The sequence below is a fragment of the Heloderma suspectum genome, chromosome 4 (genome assembly GCF_057233095.1).
Source record: "Heloderma suspectum isolate Gila_16-S chromosome 4, 16-S_ref, whole genome shotgun sequence".
Taxonomy (NCBI): Eukaryota; Metazoa; Chordata; class Lepidosauria; order Squamata; family Helodermatidae; genus Heloderma; species Heloderma suspectum.
Window position 1 is genome coordinate 235,822,375 of NC_139461.1, and position 24,053 is coordinate 235,846,427.

General features: G+C 42.8%; 1 protein-coding gene across 3 annotated transcripts in view; it reads left to right on the forward strand.

Moving 5' to 3' along the window:
• The first annotated feature begins 5,112 nt into the window (after positions 1 to 5,112).
• Positions 5,113 to 24,053, forward strand: part of ERI3 (ERI1 exoribonuclease family member 3) — a 271,698-nt gene continuing 252,757 nt past the window's right edge. For 2 of the 3 annotated variants that reach the window (XM_084852745.1, XM_084852748.1), the window contains exons 1-2: positions 5,113 to 5,218; positions 21,431 to 21,702. In XM_084852745.1, the coding sequence (XP_084708871.1) occupies positions 21,454 to 21,702 (249 nt within the window). In that variant the 5' untranslated portion in view covers positions 5,113 to 5,218; positions 21,431 to 21,453. The remainder of the gene's footprint in view (positions 5,219 to 21,430; positions 21,703 to 24,053) is intronic. The other variant, XM_084852746.1, reaches the window with a different exon arrangement.

Here is a 24,053-nt window from a genome sequence, read left to right on the forward strand (position 1 = left end):
TTTGGGTGAGAGACATATGACAGACCACCCTGAGGCACTGGCGGCAGTAAAGATTTTTGCTCCATTGAAATTTCCTGTGCTTCCCAAATCCCAGCCCATGTCCTTTGCATAGGGGAAAGGTACTGAAGAAGAGTTTACTGAGCACTTAAACAAGCTGTTCTGTGTCTTCTCTACTCCACACCCACCATCAAAATGACTCAGATTCTGTTGACAGCTGAGATCTTGTCCTTATTCTTCTAGATTATCCTTTGAACAGATATCTTTTTCTGTTGTGACCCTTATACATCATTTAAATTAAGCTGCATTAAAACCAACTCTTTAGTCCTTTTAGACAGCTTTAAAGGGAAATTAATTCATGGAGGATAAGGCTATTGATGGCTACTAGTCATGATGGCTGTATACTACATCCAGGATCAGAGGCAGCATGCTTTTGAATACTAGTCATTGGGGACTACTGTGGGAGAGGGCAATTCCTATCATGTCCTGCTTGTGCTCTTCCCATAGGAATCTGGTTGGCTACTGTGGAAAACAGGATGCTGGTCTAGATAGGCCTTCAGTTTGATCCAGTAGGTTTCTTCGTATGTTCTTGTGTTAGTGCTGCCATATTTTTTTTTCTGGCAGGGCTCCTGCATTTTTACTAGCTTTTCTTTATGTGCAACCCTCCACACCCAAAGCTCGTTCCTGATCCTCCAAACCATGGTTTGGAGAATCAGAGAACTTGATGTCTGAATACATCAACTGTTGTTTTCCTCTTATACATAGGATGTACGGACAGTGCCTATATGTAGCTGCCTGGTCTGCCCTGTCCTCACTTAATTCAGATTATCTGCTCTTTATCCCTTTCTCGAATGGCACAAGTAGTAACTGCAGCCTTTCTCAGAGGGGCCCTATCACACCTGGCATGGAATTAACAGAAATGGGTCAAATATAGTAGTTAAAGAGTCAGAAACTAGAAGTTTGTAGAGCATAAAATAAAAGACAGTAAAAGTGTAGACAGACAAGAGTAGTAGAAAGACAATCCATACAAGACAAGTGTAGACAGACAATCCATACAAAATGGATGCCAGAAATAGATCCAGGTTAAGAACAGAACCAGGAACAAAGAAGTTGTACAGGGTTAAAGCAGTGAGGCAGGTATAGCTCAAACGGGGCTAGCCCAACCCAACACACAGTGGTACTTGGAGTGTCAGGATTCAGAAGGTGCAGGGTTGCTTTGAAAAACCCGTAAGGGGAGCACAATTTTCTCCTCAACCCCAGACCCTTGGGATAACAGTTTGTAATGCGGGACAGATCTGTGTAATCCTCTACCATTTTCCTGACTGCAGGTTGTTCCCCTGCTCCACTCTCTTGTAGACAGGAAACAATGCTGCAGCGGGGGGTGCTTCCACACTAGGCATTTAGTGTGGAATAGCTATGCTTCGTTAGCACAGCTTTTATGGGGAAATTGCATGGATTATTTTAATATTGTACCCTGCCGCTACTATTGGTTTATTGCTGCGCTGTTAACTGTCAGATCTGTTATATTGTATTGTGATTTTATTGTATAGATTTTTTTCCTTTATATTGTAAGCCACCTAGGGGGTTCTTGTAGCTGAAAGGCGGAATATAAATCTTAAAAATAAATAAATGTTATAGTAATTGAATAATTGTATTTCTGTTTTTCTTTGTACGCTTTCCATCTTTTCTCAGATTGCAGAAAATCTGGATTTTTAAAAAGAAATAAATAAAAGAACTCTAGTACAGTCTACATGTGTGGATCGCCTTGGTGCAGCATATCTGTCTCAAGACGCATGGTTTTAACAGAGCTGTGATGTATTGGGTAGGTGAACCCAATCATGCAACAATATCTCTGCACACTTTCACTACTATCTGCCTAGCTGGTGCCATTTTAGCCACACTTTTTTCATCAGTCTCTTAATTTGTGTTTTTTTGCTTATGTATACTTATACAATAGCACTTAAATTAAAAAGTGTTTTAGTTCAAATAAAAAATTTGATAGTAAAAAACCAGCACCACAATGCTGCCTTTCTAGTTGACACTATTTTCTCACTGGATTTCTCCTCCTACCCCTATTTTGTTCTTGTAGTGTTTTGCTAAACACTGGAAGGAAAATATTCAATAATTGTGCAATAGTGCTGAAATTTAAAAAGTGCTTTACTACAAGTTTTAAAATTTATTTTAAAATATGATCAGAAAAAAATGGTTTAAAAATGGTGAAAACATATGGCACACTCAGGTAAATTGTCTCTTCCCCACCCACGCAGCTATGTAACAACCACTAACGTGCACAGAATATAGTAGGATGTATACACAAAAAAGTGCTTTGCCCTAGAGAGTGTGGAAAGTCAACTGAAATTCCTTAAACGGTTTATAGTGGAAGAGCAATGCATGGATAGTACTAGGAGCCACCAGATGAAGGAACACAATTCCTCATCCTACCCTACATATAAAAAGAGCCCCTCTCATGACATCATTGGTGTTGGCCCCACCCACTGTGCAGAGAGGCACAGAGCTCCCTCCCTCTCTCTGCAGGGAAAGAGACTTGGCCAGCACTTGCAGGAGTGTTTGGCCGGTGTTTGCCAAGCAATTTCTGCAAGCCCTGGCTAAGTCAAGCGCCTCCTTCCCGCCCTGCTTACGTCCTGATCAGGGTGTGAGTGGAGCAAGAAGGGACTAGTAGGAAATAACAAAGGGATTATCTTTGATCAGAGATAACTAATGAGGGCTAAAGGTGTGGACAGAGTGTAGGGGCATGCATGCTAGCCCTGCTAATGTCCCCATATTCAGCATGAAGGTCTGAAGGGGGCTTCTACATGTATTGAGGGGAAAATGCTTCTGCATTTATCGAGAATCTTCTGCACAATCGAGAACCCCCATTGAGCAATATTCCTAATTGTGGGGAGGCTTCTATGCACATTTACCCCAATGCACATATGAATCCTGCTTTAGACTTGTGAACTAAATGTACAAAGGTAGCCCTGATGGAGATGTTGGGGACAGCTTGTCCTGACCCCACCTTTAGACCTCACATGTTCACATAATGCTGGAACAGGGGTTATATGTTGAACTTTCTGTGGCAGGACCCAGGATATGCAACTCCCTTGCCCCAGGCCATTTTCTCTGCACTAGCCTAAGCCAGGGCCTTTAGCACCATCATACATCCTATCCACTCCTCTGTGTGTATGTGCGTGTACAGAGTGAGGAAGGGAGCAGAGTTCCTGTTCTGCTGGAGATACAGCAGAAGAGGCTTTTAATTCCTCAAGGTCATCCTGTCTTCTGTTTCTGGGGTCAAACTAAAGAGGGAAGGAGACTGAGCTCCTGTGGTGCACTCAAGTCAGTACCTTGGGTCAGACATCTAGGGCCCCACTCAGCAGAATGTGCAGGACACTTCCCAAACTCAACACAGCTGGCTTCTACATTTTGAAGTAAGTGAAGTAATTCACATTAACATCTAAAGAGTGTCATCCCATAAAACAATTAAGTCAAGAGCCACTCACCCCTCACATAAGACCATTAAGTCCAGAGTCTAAAAGTACCAAAATGCACCACTGCTGAGCTCCATTGCATCTAGCTTCATTACATTAGGGGGTTTACCTCTGCAACATTTCCCATACAGAAGACTAGAGGGGCTGGTCCTCCCATCCTGTTGAGGACCCAGCAATATGTGCCCTTTTCTCCTTGGGCTCCTGTCTTCTTCCACAGTGAAGATTTTTCTTCATAATTTTCTTTATCTACTAAGAACATATATTAAGCAACATAGATCTATAATACATACAGAATGAGGACAGTGTTCCTAAAACACATTTTTAAAATTAGCGTAGTTTATGGAATAGAATACTAGTCTTTGAGAGTAAACCAGTGAACAGTGTTAGGAGACTTGGATTTAAGACACTAGGTTAGACGTAGTTTCACCAGGTAGCTACAGAAAAATAGTTGCCTCTCATCCTCCCTTCAAATCTTTAAAATGGGGATAAACATGATGTGTCTTACATTTTAATTTTTCTCTTTCTTTCAATTAATAAAAGAGCAATGTATCCTAGAACAGAAAGATGAAATGTTACTTGGCTTAAGTTTAGGAAAAAGGTAGATGAAAAAACAACAACATTAAGGCTGCAATCCTATACTTCCTTATTTGGGAGTAAGCCATTTGATCTTACTTCAGAGTAGACATACATAGGATTTCACTGTGAATGTATATTTACATAAATGTAGATACACTGAAATATTCCTGCATTGAGCAGGGGGTTAGACTCGATGGCCTTGTGGGCCCTTTCCAACCCTACGATTCTATGATTCTATGTGAATGAACACAATTGGCTTATCTGAAAGGATGATAATCACAGGAAGAGGCTATGAAAATAAGACCTGAATGCACATCTTAAACCCAGTACTATACCTGTGGTTTATCCCAGCTCTATCTTATGTTTAAAATGAATTTAAATTAGTTTATACAAATGTTATATTTACATATACAAGTTTAAAAATAACATATAAAGGGCAAAAATATTTATCTAACAAAACTGAAAGTTTAAAGGACACTATACCAGTTTTTTTTTACATAACATACTTAACCATTATCAACCCAATCCTGAACAAGCTTAGTTAGCAGTAAGTTTCACTAAGTTTAGTGAGACTTCTTTTTACCAAGTAGGTTTTCCTACTATGAGTAATTAGATCTCTGAATTAAAGTATTTGGGATTTAAAAGCAAAATATTTGGAAATGTAAAGCCAAATATGAATGCACATGATGACATAAAGTTGTGAGCTTCAGGCTGCAGTCCTATACACCCTTACCTGAGTAAGTCCCATTGAGCTCAATGAGACTTACCTTTGAGTAGACATGCATAGAATTGCTCTGTAATTCAGTTTTAATTCATGCCATAACTCGAATCTGTACTGGTTCTCTGCGCCCTTAGAGAAGGGCGAATTCTGAGATGCTTCCATCAGAACTCAGCCCCTCCTCCTCCTGATAGGGCTGAAAACTACCTTTCCCACAATGCCACAGGAGTAAGCGGCGCGCGGTAAGTTTACAGTGCGCATGTTCAAATCCAAGAAGCCCGCCCTATGGGGCGGGAACTGCAGCTGCGGTTGGTTGGACGGACTGCCGTTTAGAGTGAGTTCGAGGGTCAGAGGGCGCGAAGGTGAGTGGTTGCTGTTGGGGACTCGTGGTGCTGAGGGATGGGGTGACCGGCCCGTCCTGGGGGGCGGGGGGTGTCTGCAGGTAGGGGAATGTCTGAGTGGCGAGGAGGGGAGGGGCGTGCTGGATGGCGCTCTGAGGGCCCGATTGGGCCCTGAGGCCAGGATTGGGGGCGCGGGGCAGGATGCATTGGGGGATGGAGCTCGGCCTGGAGAGACGGGCTGCAGGGATCTCGTCCAGTTTGGGAATGTGGGGGGCGCCGATGCCCTTGTCTGTGCTGGAGGGCGCGGTCGGGCTGCATTGGTGAAGCGGAGTTATCAAGGCCAAGGGAGGGGTTGGCTTGAGATACAAGGGAGAACTGAGTAAGGCCTGGTTGGCAAAATATATGGGGATGGAGCGGGGGGGACGGGACGTGCAAGGCCTATACTAGTCGGTGTATGTATGTGTGCGTGAGTTTCGGGAGAACTGGAACAGGGAACTGCTGGAACGGAATAGCATTGCTGTGGTTTGTGGAAGGGGGTCGGGTGCATTTGGCGCAAGATTTTTTTTAGCGCCTAGGATCTTTGTGATGTGCTGGGACACGAGGTTATATCGGATCTAGGGGGGAAATTGCATTGTTGTAATGGGTGGAAGCAAGAGCACAGGGCTTAAGTGGGTTGTGGGTTGGTTCTACGGTAGACAAAGCATCTCTCTATCTCTGGGAGAGTGATAGGTAATTGAGAGCTAATGAGGAGGGGGATGTGCCTGGGCAGACTTCAGGCCTGGACCAGAAGTGATGTAGTTACATTTGGTTTATGTCTGGTGTAGAAGTGTTGAGAATTGGAGATCTGGCAGAATTCAGTCTGGAACCCAAGGGTGGTGAAACTTAGTGGTAGGAAGTTTGGTACTTGGGGTTCTTAATAATGTGTGTTTCTTAAATAAATCAAGGGCTGCGTTAGAGAGCAAATCTAGAGAGCTACAGGTGGTGTCCTAGAGTTGGAAAAGATTAATCTACTCCTGCGCCCCCCCACCCCCGAACTAGACATTTGGGACTGGCAATTGGGGGCTAGAAGGTTGTATATGTGGCAAATAATATGTGGGTATTTGGCCTTTTGCGGGGAAATACATTACTGGAGAAATGCCACTGAGTATTTAGGTGGCAATCCGAAACCATTTACTAGGCAGTAACAACTATTGAACTCAGTGGGATTTACTTCGGAATAAACATTGTTAGGAGGATCATGCCTTCCGTATTAGCCTCAACAGTGTGTATTGCTGGCAGTGTTTCTATTTATAAGAATAGGAAACTTGAAATGTACTTCAAAACAAATGTATTGAGCGATGTGAGTTAGCATTGCATCTAGTTTGCCAAAGTAGATATGTACTGGAGATCTTTCATGATATAAGCTTGTTTATTCTGCTAACTGTTGCCTGGCCAGCACTTTAAAGCCTTAGAAAGAATTTGATTAACATCTAGGAGAGTGTCACTTGAATGTGAAGCCAGGGCTTCTGGAGTAGGTGTAACATAGAGGTTCCTGTTGAAAAGGGTAGACTGGATGGCTTTTAACAGATCAAATCTTGTCATTTAGGGGAATCTACAGCTGCAGTATCAACTATGCATCTTGAGGTCTATTTCCACCCTTGTAATCTTATGCAAGTCTTGGCTCACTTAGCGAGCATGACTATTCTAGAAATTTTGGGCAGAATCCAATATTGTGAGAACGGACATTTGTGTAACGGGACTTTCTCCCTCTTCCCTCCGCAGCCCCCCACCCTCCTGAAAATCTGCTTTAAAAGATCCCTCAGCCCTCTGGAGCAGATTTTGAGGGCACGCAGGTGGGGGTGGAAGGGTAATACTCGCCCCCCCCCCCCACTGTTCCACTGAGAGAAAGAGTGTCTTCAGCAGAACTACTTCATTGGATTTCTCCCTTTGGAGTTCTTTAGAATGATGAGTCAGTGCACTTCTCTTGTATCACCTGTCATAAAATTTTTGTTTCCCACCACTTTCATGATTCTTGATTTAGGTCTCTCAGCTAAACTGCTAAGTATTGCCAGACCTGTGCGTTGTTATCATTAGTTCAGTGACTTTCAAGCCTCTTTATCACATGAATGTTGTGTTTTAGGTCTTACACTTGGGGTATTGGCCAGACCTGTTGGACTTCGCCATCACTCTGAACCAAGGATGTACCCTAGAATGCATCTGTCACATCATAAACAGTCGTGGTGTGTTTCAGGGAAGCTTGGTTGTCTTGTCATTGGAAGCTTATTAGATGTTCCTTAAGGAACCCCAAGAATCCCTGGAGCACAGTTTGAGAACATCTGTCTTTCAGAATCTAGCTTTGGAAGTTCCACATAGAGACTGCTAGATTGGTAAATATGTGTGATAAGACTCTTCCATGATGTAATGAGGACATGGTTGAGTGTTATATTGCACTTGAGGCACCCACTTTCCCATTTTAGTTAGATGGAATAGTTATGTGGTGTTCTAAAAAATTGTGGCCTTATGGGAAATTTTGTAGTGTTACTTTAAAAAAATGCAGTATTTTAATGCTTAGAGAGGCTCAGGACACTTGTATGTAAATCTGGCATGTGAGATCTTGCTCATTAGATTGTTTAAAAAATATATGTGCCAAAAGTAGTTAATTGGATGGCTCACTGAGGAGTGGTAAAAACCTGTGGTTTAATATATGCTGCCAAGAAGTGCTGAGTGCTAGGCTGATTTTTTTTTAAACATTCTTTTAAAAAACCTGATTCTTAAATTACAGGGTAAAATAGTTACATAGCTTCATTGTTCTGGGTCCCTTTACTTAACAGTAGGTCAGCTTTTTCAGTTCTTGCATGTGAAATATTCAGTACATTCTATCCCTTGACCATCATGCTTAGTCTTTCAAAAGAGGACTATAACAGAAGTTAAGACTAGACTCTGAAACCTATTTGAGCAAGAAGAAAGTATGAATGTGGTCAACAAATTATATTTGCACAGATCACCAAGTGTTTCTGATGTTGATGTACAGCCCTCCATTTAACCTCCGCCATGGCTTTTGGATGAAGGATAATACATCTTAGTTTTGTTCCTTGAGAGAGCATTTCATTGTTTAGCTTAATTTTGCCTGTTTTAGTAATGATACATAGTTTATTTAGGGCACAATCCTATGCATGTTTAGATAGAAGTCCTACAACTTTTTCTGTTTAAATACACATAGGATTGTGCCCTTAGTATAGAAAATCTAGTTTCTTTAAGAAATGGAATGAAAATGGCAAACAGTGCCAGTAAAGCAGTGGTGCGGAACGTGTGGCTTTCCAGATGTTGTTGGGTTGTAATTCCCATCAAATTGGCCAAAGGGAAAGGGTCATGGTAGTTGTAGTCCAACACATTCCCCATCCCTGTAGTAAAGGATAGTATGTGTGTGGCTTTCTCAGAATGTGGACATTAAGATTTCAGTGACTGCTGAAACAACATTAATGAGACAGAAACCTACTACTTGAGGTTTCTGAAGGTGGCACTGTGTGGCCTGATTATTATGTTCCAATTCATATATTAACAAAAAATAGGGCAGGAAGTACCACAAAATGTCAGGCAAGCAAAAAGAGAGGCAAACATCAAATTAATGTTATAGGGAGAATTACTGATTTGAGAGAGAGAGAGAGAGAGAGAGAGATTCTGGACTTCTAAATTACCGAAATATTAGCTGCTTGTCCCGTGATGAAGGTTTATTGGTAACTTATGCAACCTGAGGAAGTGGACAGATTTTCTGGATCTGTGAGGTCATCCACGTGTGTACTTGACTTTTACCCATCCTGGCTTATAAAAGCTGCCAGAGGTGAACTGATGGATTGGGTGGTGGAAATTGTCAACTCTTCTTCATGTGAGGTTTCTATTCCATCTTGTCTAAAAATGGCAGTAGTTCATCCTCTGTTAAAGATGTCTTTAGATCCCACTGCTTTGAATATTTATTGGCCAGTGTCAAACATTTATTTGGTAAGGTGCTTGAACAACCCAACTCCAAGAATTCCTGAATGAAAGTGATTATCTGGACCCATTTCAGTGTGGCTTTTGGCCTGGTTTTGCGATGGAAGCATCTAGTAGATGATCTTTGCTGGGAGTGCATCTCTTTTGCTTCTGCTGAACCTTTTACTTGATACCATATCCCATACCATATCCCATAGCATCCTTCTGGGCCACCTTGCTGGGATGTGGAGGGGGGATTATTTTGTGGTGGCCCCAGACCTTCATTGTGGATAGGTTTCAGAAGGTGGTGTTTTGATACTCATGCTTTACCTTTTGGTCTTTGGGGTCCCACAGGGTTTGATTTTGTCACTTGTGCTTTTCAGCATCTACGTGAAACTGCTGGGAGAGATAATTTGGGGACGGGGAGTGGGGTTCCTAAATTAGTAAACCGATGCTACTGAGCTCTAACTCCTTTCCACTGTATTTTGGGGAGGCTGTTAATATTCTGAATTGGTGTTCTGAAGTCAGTGATGGGCAGGATAACAATAAACAGACTGAAATCAAATCCACACAAGACAGAGGTGCTATTGGTTAAGAAGTGTCCCATTCTCCGGTTACTTGAGGCTCTCAAGGGAAGGCAGTAGCATCTGATGGCAGTCAGATCAAGACAGGTAAAGTCCCATCTAGTAAGCAGAATCAAGTCACAGTTATTGATGTGGATTTTCAGGAATTCTGAATTTGGCTAATTGGCATGGGGTAATTTGCATTTGCAATTTTTCTGATGCTGTAGAACACCCTTCGCCACCCTGGCACCCTCCAGATGTTTTGGAATTCAGCTCCCATCAGCCCCACCTGGCATGAATGGTCATGGATGCTGGGAATTGTAGTCTAAAACATCTGGAGGGTGCCAGGTTGGAGGAGGCTGCTCTAGAGAGTGAGCTAATTTAGCATGTTTACTTTGCTTGTCTTTAGTAAACAAAGCTTTAAAAGCTACCATATGTTAATTTTTTGTCCCAATACACCACAGGTATTTGACCTGAAATATTTGAGGGCAAAAATTAAAGCATGCTTAGGGTGCAATCCTATCCAGATAGGTGGCTGCCTCCAAACTCAGAGGCGACCGCCTATCCAGAGCACAGCAGGAGAAGCACGGAGGGGATCGTTCTCTCCGCACTTCTTCTGCCCTGCATTTTTGGCTAGATGGGATGGAGTGGGGAAGGAGGCTGCTGTACGACACATTGGGTGTGTCGTACAGGCATTTCTGCCCTCCCCGCCCTGGAATGCCCCCCAGCCACACCCCTTTTTGGCCGCTCCACGTTCCTCTTGAGAGCACGGAGGATGGAGCTGTTCTGCGCTGCCTCAAAGGCAGTGTGGAAGTCTGGGGAGGTCGGTTCTCTGGGAACTGACCTCGGAGCATGGGCTCTGAGGTTGGTTGCTGGATAACACAATATCCTATGGCTGTCTAGCCACTGTCTAGTGGCCATAGGATTGCTCCCTCCATGTGTTTTAAATGTTACGTGCAAGTTTTTATTGGTGTACTACTTGCTAGAGAGAATCACCTGAAAAACATTAGTTATAATTTTGAAACTGCCAAGCTTGCCTAATAATGGATTTGCAGTTGGCTTCTGTTTGTTACTAAAGAACTTATGAAATGGAAAATTTTCTGTGGAAAAATAAAGCACTGGAAAAGTTTCAGTTTTTGAAAATGATCAGTCTCATATCACTGGTCACAATAGGAAAGGTCAGGTTAAATAGATATAGTCAGGTCAAAGAACACAGGAATAGCATAACATGATTGATTATTGCTTTTGTGATTTGTAAGCCACTTTCCTCTTGGAGGGGAAAAGCAGAATATGCATTCTTAAAATAAATAAAACAAATAATAGCCTGATTGCAATATGTTAACAGATGTTTTGGTAGTGTTGAAATCCTTGTCTCTTGGCTGAGCTGCTACTACTTTAGTGTAAGGAGGGGGAAATAGATTTGGGTGACCTCCCCCCCCCCCCCCGGCCTCCTGTGGACTGAATGATGTCAGGGTACAATCCATTTGGCACATTGTCTGGGGCAATTTTGGCAGGCTTGCACTTCCTTCTATTGGGTGATGATGCAGGGCAGGCTAAGCTGAGTCAGCTGGGTGCCTCCTTCGCAAGGTGCTTGCTGTCCTGACTGAGGTAGGGAGCAGCATGTGAAGCGAAGGAACTTGGTCAGCTCTTGCAGGAGCTCTTGCAACTGCTGGTCAAGTGTGCAGCTGGCTTTGCCCCTGCTTGTCATTCCCTACCTTGAGAACAGCAAGCAAGAGTGAAGTGCACTTAGCTAACTCATGCAAGAGCTCCGGAAAGTGCTGGCCTAGTGTGCCACTCCCCCTCCCAATTGGGATCCACTTGTTAATCTGTGATCAGAGATAAAAAGGGGATTCCCATTTGCATGTTCACCCTTCCATTGGATTCCAGAGATAACAAGGGGATTCCTCTCCCCACCTCCTCCCTATGCTTCTGGTAGCCTCCCAACCAGTGGGTGGTACGTGGGGATGGGTCTGTGGAAGGAGCCCAAGCCTCTGATGGAGAACCTCCGCAGCCCAGAGCTTCCGCATTCCTGTCTTAGTGATTAAAATGGAAAGTAGTAGAATTAGCACTGAGCTTCACTTGACTGCTGGAATGGGGAAACCTTTTTTCCCTGCTGACCTCTGCATTCCCTTGGATAATCTATCCATTGTGGTGGTGGTGGTGGGTGGGGCCAGAGGCACCCCACACTCCTTTCCTCTTCTTTTCTTAAGACTGTCACCACACCACACCTTTTCTCATGCGTACCCACATATGCCATCCAGCCATTCTCTCTCTCTCACATGCACCTTGAAACAGCAGCAGATCCAGAAATTGCTGACCTCCCTTTTCTTGATGGAAATTGGAAGGGGGATGTTTCTGGAGCCACTGCTTCAAGGCACCTTGAGAGGTGGCTCATGATAGAACATGCTTCTCCTGCTGCTTGTCCTTCTGTTGGAAAGAATGGGGAGCTTCAGGAGCTGCTGGCTGGGAGAAGTGAGGGGAAGTAGAAGTGGGTAGGCTGTGAGGCCCAGGAGAAGAGACTGGGGCCAAATGGGGATGCACTACAGGGTGCAAGTGGTCTGAGGGCCAGCAATTATCCACCGCTACTTTTCTGCCATCCTACCATGGCAGTGGTAGTGCACAAGCACTTGCATTGGTGAAATGCAAGTGCTTGTGCAGCTAAAGGTTGTGAATGAGGTAAAGGGCCATAGCTGTAGAAAGCTGCTATGACAGCCTTCGGTTTCTACTAAGGAAGTGAACTTATGCAGGTTTTTCACTGCATCTGTTGTCTTTTTTCTTTTTGTTTAAGATATAGGATACTTCTAGCTTTTGGTGAGCCAGTTTAGCCTTTGCAGCCAGCTACTCAATGTGTGTTAAATTGTGTTCAGTATGAGGCCCAAATCTTTTTGTGTGCGAATCATACCAAGCTGCAGCATATGAGGTGTACGCATTGCAAGGCAATCTTGTGTTATGAAGATAGAGTGGAGGTGTTGCTTTTGGATTGGCTTATATACTGAAGATCTAAATATATTGTCTTAGGGTCCAACCCTATGCCTGTTTAGACAAAGTCCTACAACCATGCTGGCTGGGGGATGCTGGAAGTTGTAGGACTTTTTCTGTCTAAACACGCACAGGATTGCACCCTAATTTGAGTTCTACTGACACTCGTGACTGGGCCATAAAGGTAACCTGTAATATACGAACCCATAGTAGATTATACCATTCTCCCCCCCTCAAAACTTTGTAGTAATTGAGTACAGAATGATGCCATCAAAATCCCAATAATTGGTTACTATATGAATTTATCTGCTTTTGTTGAAAGCTGGCTATTGGAATTATCTAACTGTCTCATTTGTGCCCATGCATGGGTTTGATTTGTTTTAATTACACTTGCCTGTAAAATTTAAATATTAGTATTATGCACAAAGATCCCATAAAGCTGAGATTCATAGGCTACTTTGTACCTCTGCAAAAAATAGTTGCATGCCTGAGTATCATTAATTGCTTGTAACTAAGGTAGGCGTTAAGCATTTTTCTTGAGGCAAGTAGGGTCTCTTTTTCTTCTGCTGGTAGTTGCTTGAAGTGTCCTGATTTCTCTTTTCTGTGCCATTGTCTGCTTTTGTTTTCCCTCTTGTCTGTCTGTCTGTCGCTCGCTCACTCACTCACAGAGACATCTTACTGAGTCACACTATCTAGCTTAATGTCATGGCTTAATTTGAGTCAGAGTTACCAGGGGCTAGTCCTGTAACCTAGTTTCTGTGCAGAGCTCAGCCTTGAACCATGGAGTTAAGATAGTAATGCATTTGAGTTATCTCCTTCCAAAAAAGGCAGGTCTCTCAGCTCTTGCAAGATCCTTTCCCAAACAATATTGATCCTGTTCTACAGGGATATTGAAATATAATCTAGTTTTTGTAGTAGAACATGTATCTTCCAGGCAGTTATATTTGATCAGGTCACCAAATCTTTCTTCAACAAGGATAGTTTCACCTAAACTATAGGATGGACTTCAACATTGATTTCAAAAAGGCATTTTCAAATCCTGTAACCTGTTTCTTATAGCAGAGTTTTTGTGTCCTCTTGACTATTTCCAGTTGTCTGTTTATAAATTATTATTTTTGGAGCACTGTGCATCAAATGGAATAAAACAAGCCCTGCCCTTGGGCTGGTTTATAGTCTAAAAGACGGGGGACAAAAGGGAAAGGGGAGCACAGAGACAAGATAGAAGATAGAGACAATTTTGCAATGCCAAAAGTAGAGGTTACTTCTTAACAGGATTTAAATTCATTTCGGACCAGGGTGCTCTGGGATTGCTAGTGTTCTTTGAATGGAGAGAATGTAATGCCTTCGTAGTTCTTGGCCTTCTGACCAGAGATGAGGACAAATGTGTCTTTTCCCTCTCCCCTTCAGCCCAGGGTCCCTGATATTCAAACCTGTCTATCTTTGTTTAATAGATAATTACTTGAAGGGTTGTCTCCTCCCATATATATCTGCCCAGACCTTTAAGGTCAACTTCAAAGGTGCCCCAACCACATGAGGTGAGGTGTCTACTAAAGGGAGGGCCTTTTCAGTGGTGGCACCCCAGTTGTGGCACACCTTCCCCAGAGAGATTCGCCTTGCGCCTATGTCTTCTAGGCAACGACCATTTTATTCTCCCAGGCTTTTTAGTCCTTCAGTTTAAAAAACAGTGATAGTGTGTTTTAAAATCTTTGAATTGCTTCTGGCTTTGATTTCGGTTTTTATTCCAGATTTTACTCTTTTGAAATGTTAAAAAATACTATCATATAAATGTTTTACTTATTTAACATGTTTTACTATGTTACCGTATTTTATGGTTTTACGTCTTGTTTTGTGAACCTCCCAGAGAGCTGCAGCAATTGGGTAGTATAGAAATGGAATAAACCTTTTGTATTCCCATTCCCTACAGATTTATATAACTTAAAAAAAACACAATTGCAGTACTGTTGACCATCCATATTTTTGGTGGATTCCAGTGACTTCTATAATCAGCTGGGTGCCATACAGCCTCCCTGCGGTGCATTAAACTTGCTGCATATTTTATTAAGTTATCATTCTGGTATTATGGATCTAAACAGTAAATATAGATTCCACAACTGGCTAGAGCAAATCTGAGTGAGAAACTTGGAAAATTAGCATATAGTAAAACTATATGCAGATATGCCATTTTCTTCACAACTCTACCATTCTGTCACTGATTAATGCCCGTTGATAGATCTTGAATATCTCTTGAAATTTTACACATTAAAAGCCAAGTATGTTGACCTCTACTATATATAAATTGTTGATTGAGTGATATTGTGGTTCATTAGAGGCACTGACTTAGTTTTTTTGAAATTGATAAAATAAGGCAAAATATGCCATGGATACCAGTGCTTGTACTGATGAGCATCTTTCTGTCAGATCAGCAGAATATCTTGCATAAAAACTTTAGTTTGCATTCCCTTGGAGCAGTAAGAACTATAGTATCAACCAACTGAAAAGGCCCATGAAATCCCAGTATTGTCATGTTGTTTAAATGTCTCTGAGATCACTTAATAATTAAGATTACTTAATAATAATGGGAAACTTAATGTGAAGGGACTGGTGAGTTTAAGCTAGAAATGTTCTGTGCTACTTTGTGTCATTTTCCAGCTTTCGTTGATCTGCCATCATAGACTTAAGCTCCACTTGGCAGCTATGAAATATTGCTGACTTACTGAAATATTTTTAAAGGTACCTGGGCAGATCAAGGGCAGGGGGTGGAAGGTATGTTCGTGTGTGCCTTTCCCCCCTTTTTATTTGGCTTTTTTGTTTTATAAAATTTAATCTCCCATTGATCCCAATGAACTCTAGGGCTGGCACAGTTCTTTCTCTGTTCTGGGGGTGTCTTGGAGGCATGGGAAGTCTTTGGATCCTGAGGAGGATCCACAGCTTCCCCCAGCACATCGCCTTTTTGTGCTCTCTGACACTAGAGGTCGTCTTCTCCAAGGGCAGACTTCTCTCTCCACCCTTGGAGGGGGAGATTCCACAAAATCCTGTGGCCCTTCCAATGTCCTCTCAGGAACCATTGCATTTCACCCATAACCTTTTATTGGATTGATCTATCTGTGTTCTAAAAACCTGTTTTATGCATGATTTGGGTGTGTGTATCAGTAAATTTTCTATTACTTGTATGGTACCTGTATCTACTTCAGACAGTCTGTATTAACAGATTTAAAAATAAAAGGTTAAAAGTTCTCAAATAATTTTGTCCAGTACTCTTTTTTTATTAAGAAAAATAATTTTAAAACGTAAAAAAACCCTGCTGCTTCCCTAAGCTGTACAATTACTCAGCTTTTTACTCTTTTTAGTATGGTGGGGATGGGTCCCTGATCAGATATCGCTTTTATCATACTTTTCTGTACATTTTCTAGTCTGTGGACAATACAAAAATGTGTAAGATATCGATATATCATTAGGCCCTTTCACAGATTTCCTCCACATATAAGGTAAATATCTGGAGTGAGGAGAGGGACCACATTTGCTGGCTGTACCCCACCTCTGGGCGAAAGGTCTGAAAAGGGGTTTCCTGGATTGCTGTAGGCATGAAGGTGCTCCATGCCATCAGGAACCCTGATGATGTGGAACATGTAAATGGGTACAGGGTGGGTACCTATTTTCAAACATTTACCTTCATGAGCTCATATCAGGGGTGGGGCCAGTGGGATGTGGCTATATTGGGAACTGGATCTTCCTGTGATGACCCCCCCACATTGCATCAGCTGCACAGTAGATCTAAAATTTGGTGGATTAAAAGTAGACAGATCTAAAATCTCTGGGAAATAAAAAGGTCTTCACCTGTTGCCAAAAGAGTATAAGGAAGGCACTGGGCAAACCTCTCTCAGGAGAGCATTCCATAACTGGTGTTGCCACCACCAAAAAGGCTCTCCAGTTGTCACCTATCACACCTCACTTGATGGGGGCACCCAGAGAAGGGCATCCAAAGAACTTGGGGTCTTCATAAGTACAGGTGGATAGGTTTGAGCTGGATTTCCACTGGTCACAGATAACACTTCAGGGCCCTTCATAGCTCATTCTTTCCCTCGCAGTTGTACCCTAAAAGAACTTAATTTATGTAGGTTGCAGAACTCAGCTTTACCTTCTTTTTTTTTTTTTTTAACAGCTGGGTTTTATGAGGGCTTCCATCTCTTCCTCCCCCTGAATCTTGCTAGCTTCATGCTTGCTTGAACATGGGATTCTTGCTCAGAAGTTGTTTTGCTGTTATCGGTACCACAATAACCATTTAGATTCAAAATAGTGTCTGGGGACTGATGCTGTTGTATGTGTCTGAGAATATGCATATGCTCACAAAGATATAGGTTAAACCAGCATATGAATTGGCTTCTAGCAGAAACTACTAAAGTATAGAGCAGTCACCATTATCATTTTGCCCTCTCAAGAATAGCTTGTGTACAAGCCTGAAAATTAGTATTGTCATTTGTGTTCCCTGTGCCATGGGCTAGGCTTAATTTCATCCAAAGCTCATCCTCTGAACCTGTGAGACGAGTCCTGGGACTTGTTTTTAATACCACAGTGCTTGAAGGAGAGTTCATCTGAGCCCATGTAGAGTGAGTTCATCTGAGCCTATGTAGAATTAATTTCCTTAACCAGTGAGGAACCCTAGTTCACCCTGCAAAATCTTGAATTAGGAAGCAGGACTTTCATATCAGAAGGTGGGAATCCAGACAGATTTGAGCCCCCACATCTCTTTCTCAAGAAAATAAGCTCTGGCTATGAGCTTCCTTATGGACTTTTGCCCCTTGCTTTTCTTCTTCTGTATCTGTTGACATATTTGAGATTTGTTCTCAGTCTAGCAGTGCAAATGGTGGTGGTGGTTTGCTTTCGTCCACACGAATATGAGGCAAAGTGGTAGTGTGAGGAAGGCTTAAACATGAGTGTGTGTGTGTGTGTGTGTGTGTGTGGAGGGTAAGGGGAGGGATGGGACCACTAGCTTCAGTTCAATAAGAAAAGTATTCCATAATATTTATTATTTGTTACATTTGTATCCTGTCTTTCCTCCAAGGAGCCTAAGGTGGTATACATGATCTTCCTCCTCTCCATTTTATCCTCAAGTTAATCTTTCTTATTTAGGGTAGGGAAAGGGGCAGTTGTCTTCCCATTCCCTTACAGATTTCAGAGCAAGATGCTAAAATAGGGCTCACTGCTCATGGAAAATGTATTGGAAAACTTGTGGCTTTAATATGCACGTGGATGGGTAGAGTTGGTTGTATTTATTGGATATATTTGATATAATGGTTGTGGCCTTTTCTTCCTTTTCTGAGGCTTTTTCTGTATAGTTGATGTGGCCTGGGCTTTGCCACAGTAAAATATTAGAGAAACTGCTTTACTCCGGAGCATTACATCTGTCTGATAGCCCTACAGCTATACAGCTTGGCAGCTTTGAAGATTTAAAAGGCATCTCTCTCAAATACATGTTACACCATGATGGGTTGGAAGTGACTGTTACTAACTTCTATTTGGCTGTAATGCATTTATTAATGACAATAAAAAGCGCTAGATGGAAAGATGGTAGTTATGGCAGGGAACCTCTAGGATAAATACAATGTTAGGCTACAAGGGCAGCTGCTTATTATTTTTGCAGCTTGGCTTTCCAGTTTCTGAGGCTTCATCCGTTGCTTTATGGAAGCAACATCCTTCACTTCTGCCATTCCCTCTCTCCCTCCAAGAGTTAATGCATCTTAGTGTGAACCAGTCTACTCTGTAAAAAAACACACCAACCCTCTGCTTGCAAGAAGTCCCAGCCTTTAACCTTTCCATGCACAATGTGAGTGTGTATCTCTAACCAAAACTCCTTCTGTGGGAAGATTATAAAATGTGTATTTACCTGACCTGCTCATCTGCAATTATCTTCTAATCTGGCCCTTCACTGGTCTCTCAGGTAAATACAGCTCTAGTTGTTCTTCAAGGCATATTATTTACCTCATTAAGTGTGTATTTTGGCACGTGTGTTATTTACCTGGTGGACTAACGGATACAGAGGAGCAGTTGGTGTCTGTTGTGTAAATAAATAACCCCTTAATGTTCACAGGCAACTGGTCTGCCTGTCTGTGCTTTGGTGTAAGTCTTTCCTGCTCTGCATAATGGTCTTCAAAGGGTGCTTCCTGCTCCTCCTTGCAGCAGGAAGACATTAATAATGTATATACCAATGGAAGGCAGGTCTAAGGCTCTGCAGTTCTGCACCATAGGCAGCCTCCATCAGCAGGGAGGAAACACTATCATGTATTTACCAGGGCATTTTTTCCCTTTGGGGATGATTTTTATGGGAAGATAAGAGCAAGTGAAAACCTGCAAATATTGATACTGATTAGGTAGCCTTATGTGAATGCTGCTATAGGTAAGCCACTAATGTAGGGCCTTGCATTTGTAACTAACTTATATTTAACATGTATGCTTAATCTAAAATACTAATGTGTTAAATATTCTTATCATGCACTATATAGTAGCTTGAACTGTAGTCATACAATCTGTAGTGCAGTAATGGGGAACCTATGACACCCAAATGTTGTCAAACTGCAACTCCCATCATCCCTCACCATTGGCTATTTTGGCTAGGGCGGATGGGAGTTGCAGTCCAACAACATCTGGAGGGCCATACGTTCTCCATCCCTGCTGTACTTTAAAGTATTAGTTTCTGTATCCTCAGTTTGGGCTTTCAACTTGCAAGTCCAAGAAATACAAGGATGCTTCTAATCCCTGTTCAGTATTCCATTGCACAATATTACTGGAAACTGTGTAGAGCAGCAGCTTTATCTTGGGCTCAACTTAGGAAATTTGCTGAGGATTATGCATCTTGAAAAGGATATTGCTTTTTGGGGGGGAGGGTTAAGTGTCAGGTTTGCGCATGCATATATGTTGTGGGTGGCATGAGTATTATTCAGCACATAAAGCCGTAGGTTAACTCTGTTGTCTTAAGATGCCTGTTTTATAACCTACTGCTGTGGAGGCTGCAAATGTGTGGTACAATTAACTTGATTGATCAGTATGATTTTAAATCAGTTCATTAATCACATTTATAAAAGAGTGATTCCTGTGAAACCTTGTTCACTCCTCTTGATAGGACTGTGAACTACATATCTATTAAAACACTTTTATTTTGCCCTTCTTCCAAGGAACTCAGTGTGGCATACGTGGTCTTCCCTGCATCGTATCCTCACAGTGGTCTGAATCCAATGGGGCACTTATACCTCTGCCGATTCTCTTATACCCCACCAATTCTGTTGCGGAACCGGCCCCCACTGTAGCTGCCCTAGTTCAGGCCTGAAGGGAAGCAATGATTAGGGCAAGTGTGGTACAGTGAATAGTGCCAGACATAAGCCAAGGAGATGCAGGTTCAAATCCCCACTCAGCTGTGAAGTTACTATCTCTCAGCTTAACTTACCTCAGAGGATACAGTGGGCAGAATCCATTGGGAATCTCACACCCTGCCAATTCTCTTCTGTCTCACCGATTCCCTTCTGCAAGCATTAGGTCCTGCCGATTCCATTGCGCAAGCGGGACCCACCGTTTATGCAGTGGAGATTTAGTGCTTCCTAGAGGAAGCCCTGAAATGAGCGGAAACACTTTGTGAGCTCCGCCGACCTGCCTCCTTCCAGAAATGAGTGTTTCCACTAATTTTGGGTTGTCCCAGAAGTGCTAAATCAACGTTGCACAAGTGGTGGGGGCTGCTTGCGCAGTGGATTTGGTGGCGCACAAGAGAATCAGCAGAGGTGGAAGGGAATTGGTGGGGCATGAGCACCCCATTGGACTCTGCCCATTGTATCCTCTGAGGTAGGTTAGGCTTTAGGCCTGAACTAGGCCAGCTATAGTATCTTCTAGTGTAGTTTGTTAATGGTTAATGCCCTTGTCAGATGTTCTCCTGTTACTACTCTTTTCTTCTGGTGGCAAGTTAAAACAAGTTTTTGAGGGTTTGGTCAAGCATTTTGGAGGGATATATAGGGTTAGTTTGCACATCATGACAAGTCCCCATGGGTTAATGAATCCTCCATGTGCTGCAGTGTGAGCTGGCTGCCATTTTGAATATGCAAACCCTGGCTGGCAGTTGCTGTGGAGTGTCCGTGTCATACGAACCCAGCTGGGGTTTGTGTGAGGGTGGTTTAACTCTAGAATAGACTATTGATTATGCAAGGGTTATTTAACTCTCACACAAACTCCACCAGCTGGGTTTACATGACACAACAAGCCACGGCAATCACCAGCTGGGGTTTGCATATTCAAAATGGTGGCTGGCATGTGCTGGTTAATTAACTTCTTGTGGCTTGTCATGATGTGCAAACTCAGTCATAAAGTGTTTAAGGTTAGCATTCTGTAGCTGTTTTATTCTAATTATTTTATTGGATATATTGGTCATTTGCTTATTCTGTTTTTACTGTTTTAAGCTATTTTTGTTAGCTACCTTAGCTACTTTGGTTGAAAGGCAGGGTATACATGGTTTTGTTTTGTTATTAAAGTTTATTCCTGTTTTTTCAGGCTTTTAACAATAAGTTTAATTACAGTTCCCCAATTCCCCGCGCCCCTTCCCTTCCCTGCTCCAGTGTTTTGCAGTTTTGGTTTTCACTCGGTGTGCATTGCTTGTTACAGTTTGATTCTTATGGAAAAGGGAGAAAGGGGGAGGAGAGAGATGGTATACATTGCATGTTTTAAGTAAATGTTTAGTTAATAAGAGCTAATTTCCACCTCTTCACCCAAATAGAAAGTAGAATTTGTATTTCAGTGATGGCTGAGAAGTGAAGTGTTTATGAAGTAATACCTTCTTTCTCTTTCTCTCTGAAGTTCCAGATGCTGATAGGCGTTCAATGGTAGCACTTGTCTGTACCACAGCAGAAAGGCTTTGCCTCAGGTTACTCCCAAGATCGAGGAATACTCTGCATTCCCTTCAGCTGTTAGGTGTTTTCCAGGGGTACGGATCCACTATAACCGGGAAACTGGCGTCTCACGGCTTTGCTTCCATGGCAGCAATGTCATCCTTTCCCCCACAGAGGTATCACAATTTCCTAGTGCTGGATTTTGAGGCCACATGCGACAAGCCACAGATCCATCCCCAGGTAAGTGTGTGGATTCAGTTTACCCTTAAGATTTTCTGATAAGAGTTTCAAGTTCAAGAGTTAAAATTCTGATAAGAGTTTCAAGAGACCTCCTGGGGTGAAGAGCTGAACGGTGGGGGTAGCATCAAGGCTTTGCAGTCTGTGACCTGGTTCACACAACACGGTAGCCCACCATGGCTTAATTTAGCCACGTGGGCTGTCGTGTCATCCTGGGTGACTGTGGGTGCTATTTTTGCATGGTGCCTGTGGGCACCCCTGCTTGTTGTGGTTTGCTATTTTGTGTGAATCCGGCGTTGTGGTTTGTTTGAGTGGGTAGACAACCCTCAGAAACCCCTAAAACTAACAATGGGTTATTTAAGGGCTGCCTGCCGCCTCAGACAACCGACAACACTGGGTTTGCACAACATGGCAAGCTACAAGCGCTCTGGTGCTGCTGCTTGTGTATTCAGAATGGCTGCTGATGAGCTCCACTAGGCCCTGTGGGGAAAACAACCCACGGTGGAACATAGGAAGCTGCCTTATATTGAGTCAGATCATTGACCCATCTAGCCCAGTATTGTCGACACTGACTGGCAGTGTCTCTCCAGGGTTTCAGACAGGATTCTTTCCTTGCCCTACCTGGAAAAGCTGGGGATCGAACTTGGGATCTTCTGCATGCAAAGCACATGCTCTATCACACTGAGTTACGGCCCAGCATTATGTGCGAACAGCCCCAGAATCTTGTTAACTTATGTCAACTTGTGTCTCCTCTGAAAGGTGGTGGTTATTCCCATTTTATAGATATGTATGAAGTTTGACGGGGCCGCGGTGGCTTGGTGGTTAAGACGCTGAACTGCAGACTGGAAGGTCGGCAGGTCAGCAGTTCGAGACCCGAGTGCTGTGTTACGGAGTGAGCTCCCGTCTTCAGTCCCAGCTTCTGCCAACCTAGCAGTTCGAAAGCAAGAAATTGCAAGTAGATAAATAGGTACTGCCTCGGCGGGAAAGGTAACAGCGTTCCGTGCACCTCGGTGTTCAGTCATGCCAGCCACATGACCACGGAAGGGTCTTCGGACAGCGCTGGCTCTTCGGCTTAGAAACAGGGATGAGCACCACACCCTAGAGTCGGACACGACTGGTTGGGGGCACCTTTACCTTTTTATGAAGTTTGACAGCCCAAGATGACCCCAGTAATTTGGGCTTAGGTCCACCACACTGGCAGTTAAAAATATTTCTAGGCTTTTTGTTTGTTTGTTTTGAGAGAGAGAGAGAGAGAGAGCGCGGGATGGATGGATGGATGGATTGTGACCACAAAACTTGGCTTAGAGAATTCAAGTCTCAGTTTGGTCATGGGCTCACTGTTACCTTTGGGCAAGCCACTCTTACACCCTTAGTTCCTCATGTTTAAGATTATGAACTACCTTCTTTAGAAAACATTATGAGGACAAAAAAAAGGGGAAAAGAAATGAAATTGTAGAGCACTTCTGTGTTTAACGGTGCTAAAGAAATGAACAACAAAAGAAATACATTTCCCCCCCCCCCATTCACTCCTGTAAGTTGCTGATCCACTTCTGTACTTTCCCTCAGTCTGAGGAGTCTGAAAAGCTGCTTGAGGCATTTCTGCCCTTGTGCTTTCCCTGCTTAGAAAGCATTTCCTCAGAAGCAAAGCTCATCCCCTGTATGTTGTGATAATATGCTTGTTGACCTCTGCATTGTCTGTGTACTTTTCAGTGGGAATAACCAAGCCCCTTAACTTGCAAGTGAAATTATCTTAGGTGTGAATATGCATTCCTGCTTGCTGGATTCTGCAGAAGAGTTGGAAGGTGTTAACTTAGGTGTTAATTTAGAAGGAAAACGATATTTGTATCACTTAAAAGGTAACTTCCATCTGTTATGGGCCTATGGGTAAATCTAGATTGCACAACTACTTCTGCGCAATTCCCCTTGGGATTGGCAGTGCACTTTCCTTTTAGAAAAATATCTCTGAAGATATTTCTGTGCTACAATTCCTTAATATTCTGCAACTAAAAAACCCCACAAACCTTCAAGCAGAATACTGCATGGTGGTCAAAGTTGTTTATGTTGGTTTTCTTAATTCATTAATTATATATACTTATAGAGGAAATAATTCTGATAAGAGGGTAGGGTGGTGGAAGGAAAAGGAACACTTGGAGTGGTGGGAGACTGTATGAGTGCAGCACACCTAGGGAGGTATGTCAGCTCTTTTCTTCATGATCACTAGAAACCCCAACAATATGTCCTCCCTTTGATTCTCCTTCCTCTTCTAAATATGAATAGTGCACATGCATTTTCTAGCCTCTTCACAGCTAAGCAGGCTAAAGGTATTAATTTAAAAAATCAAAGGGGAGATTCTC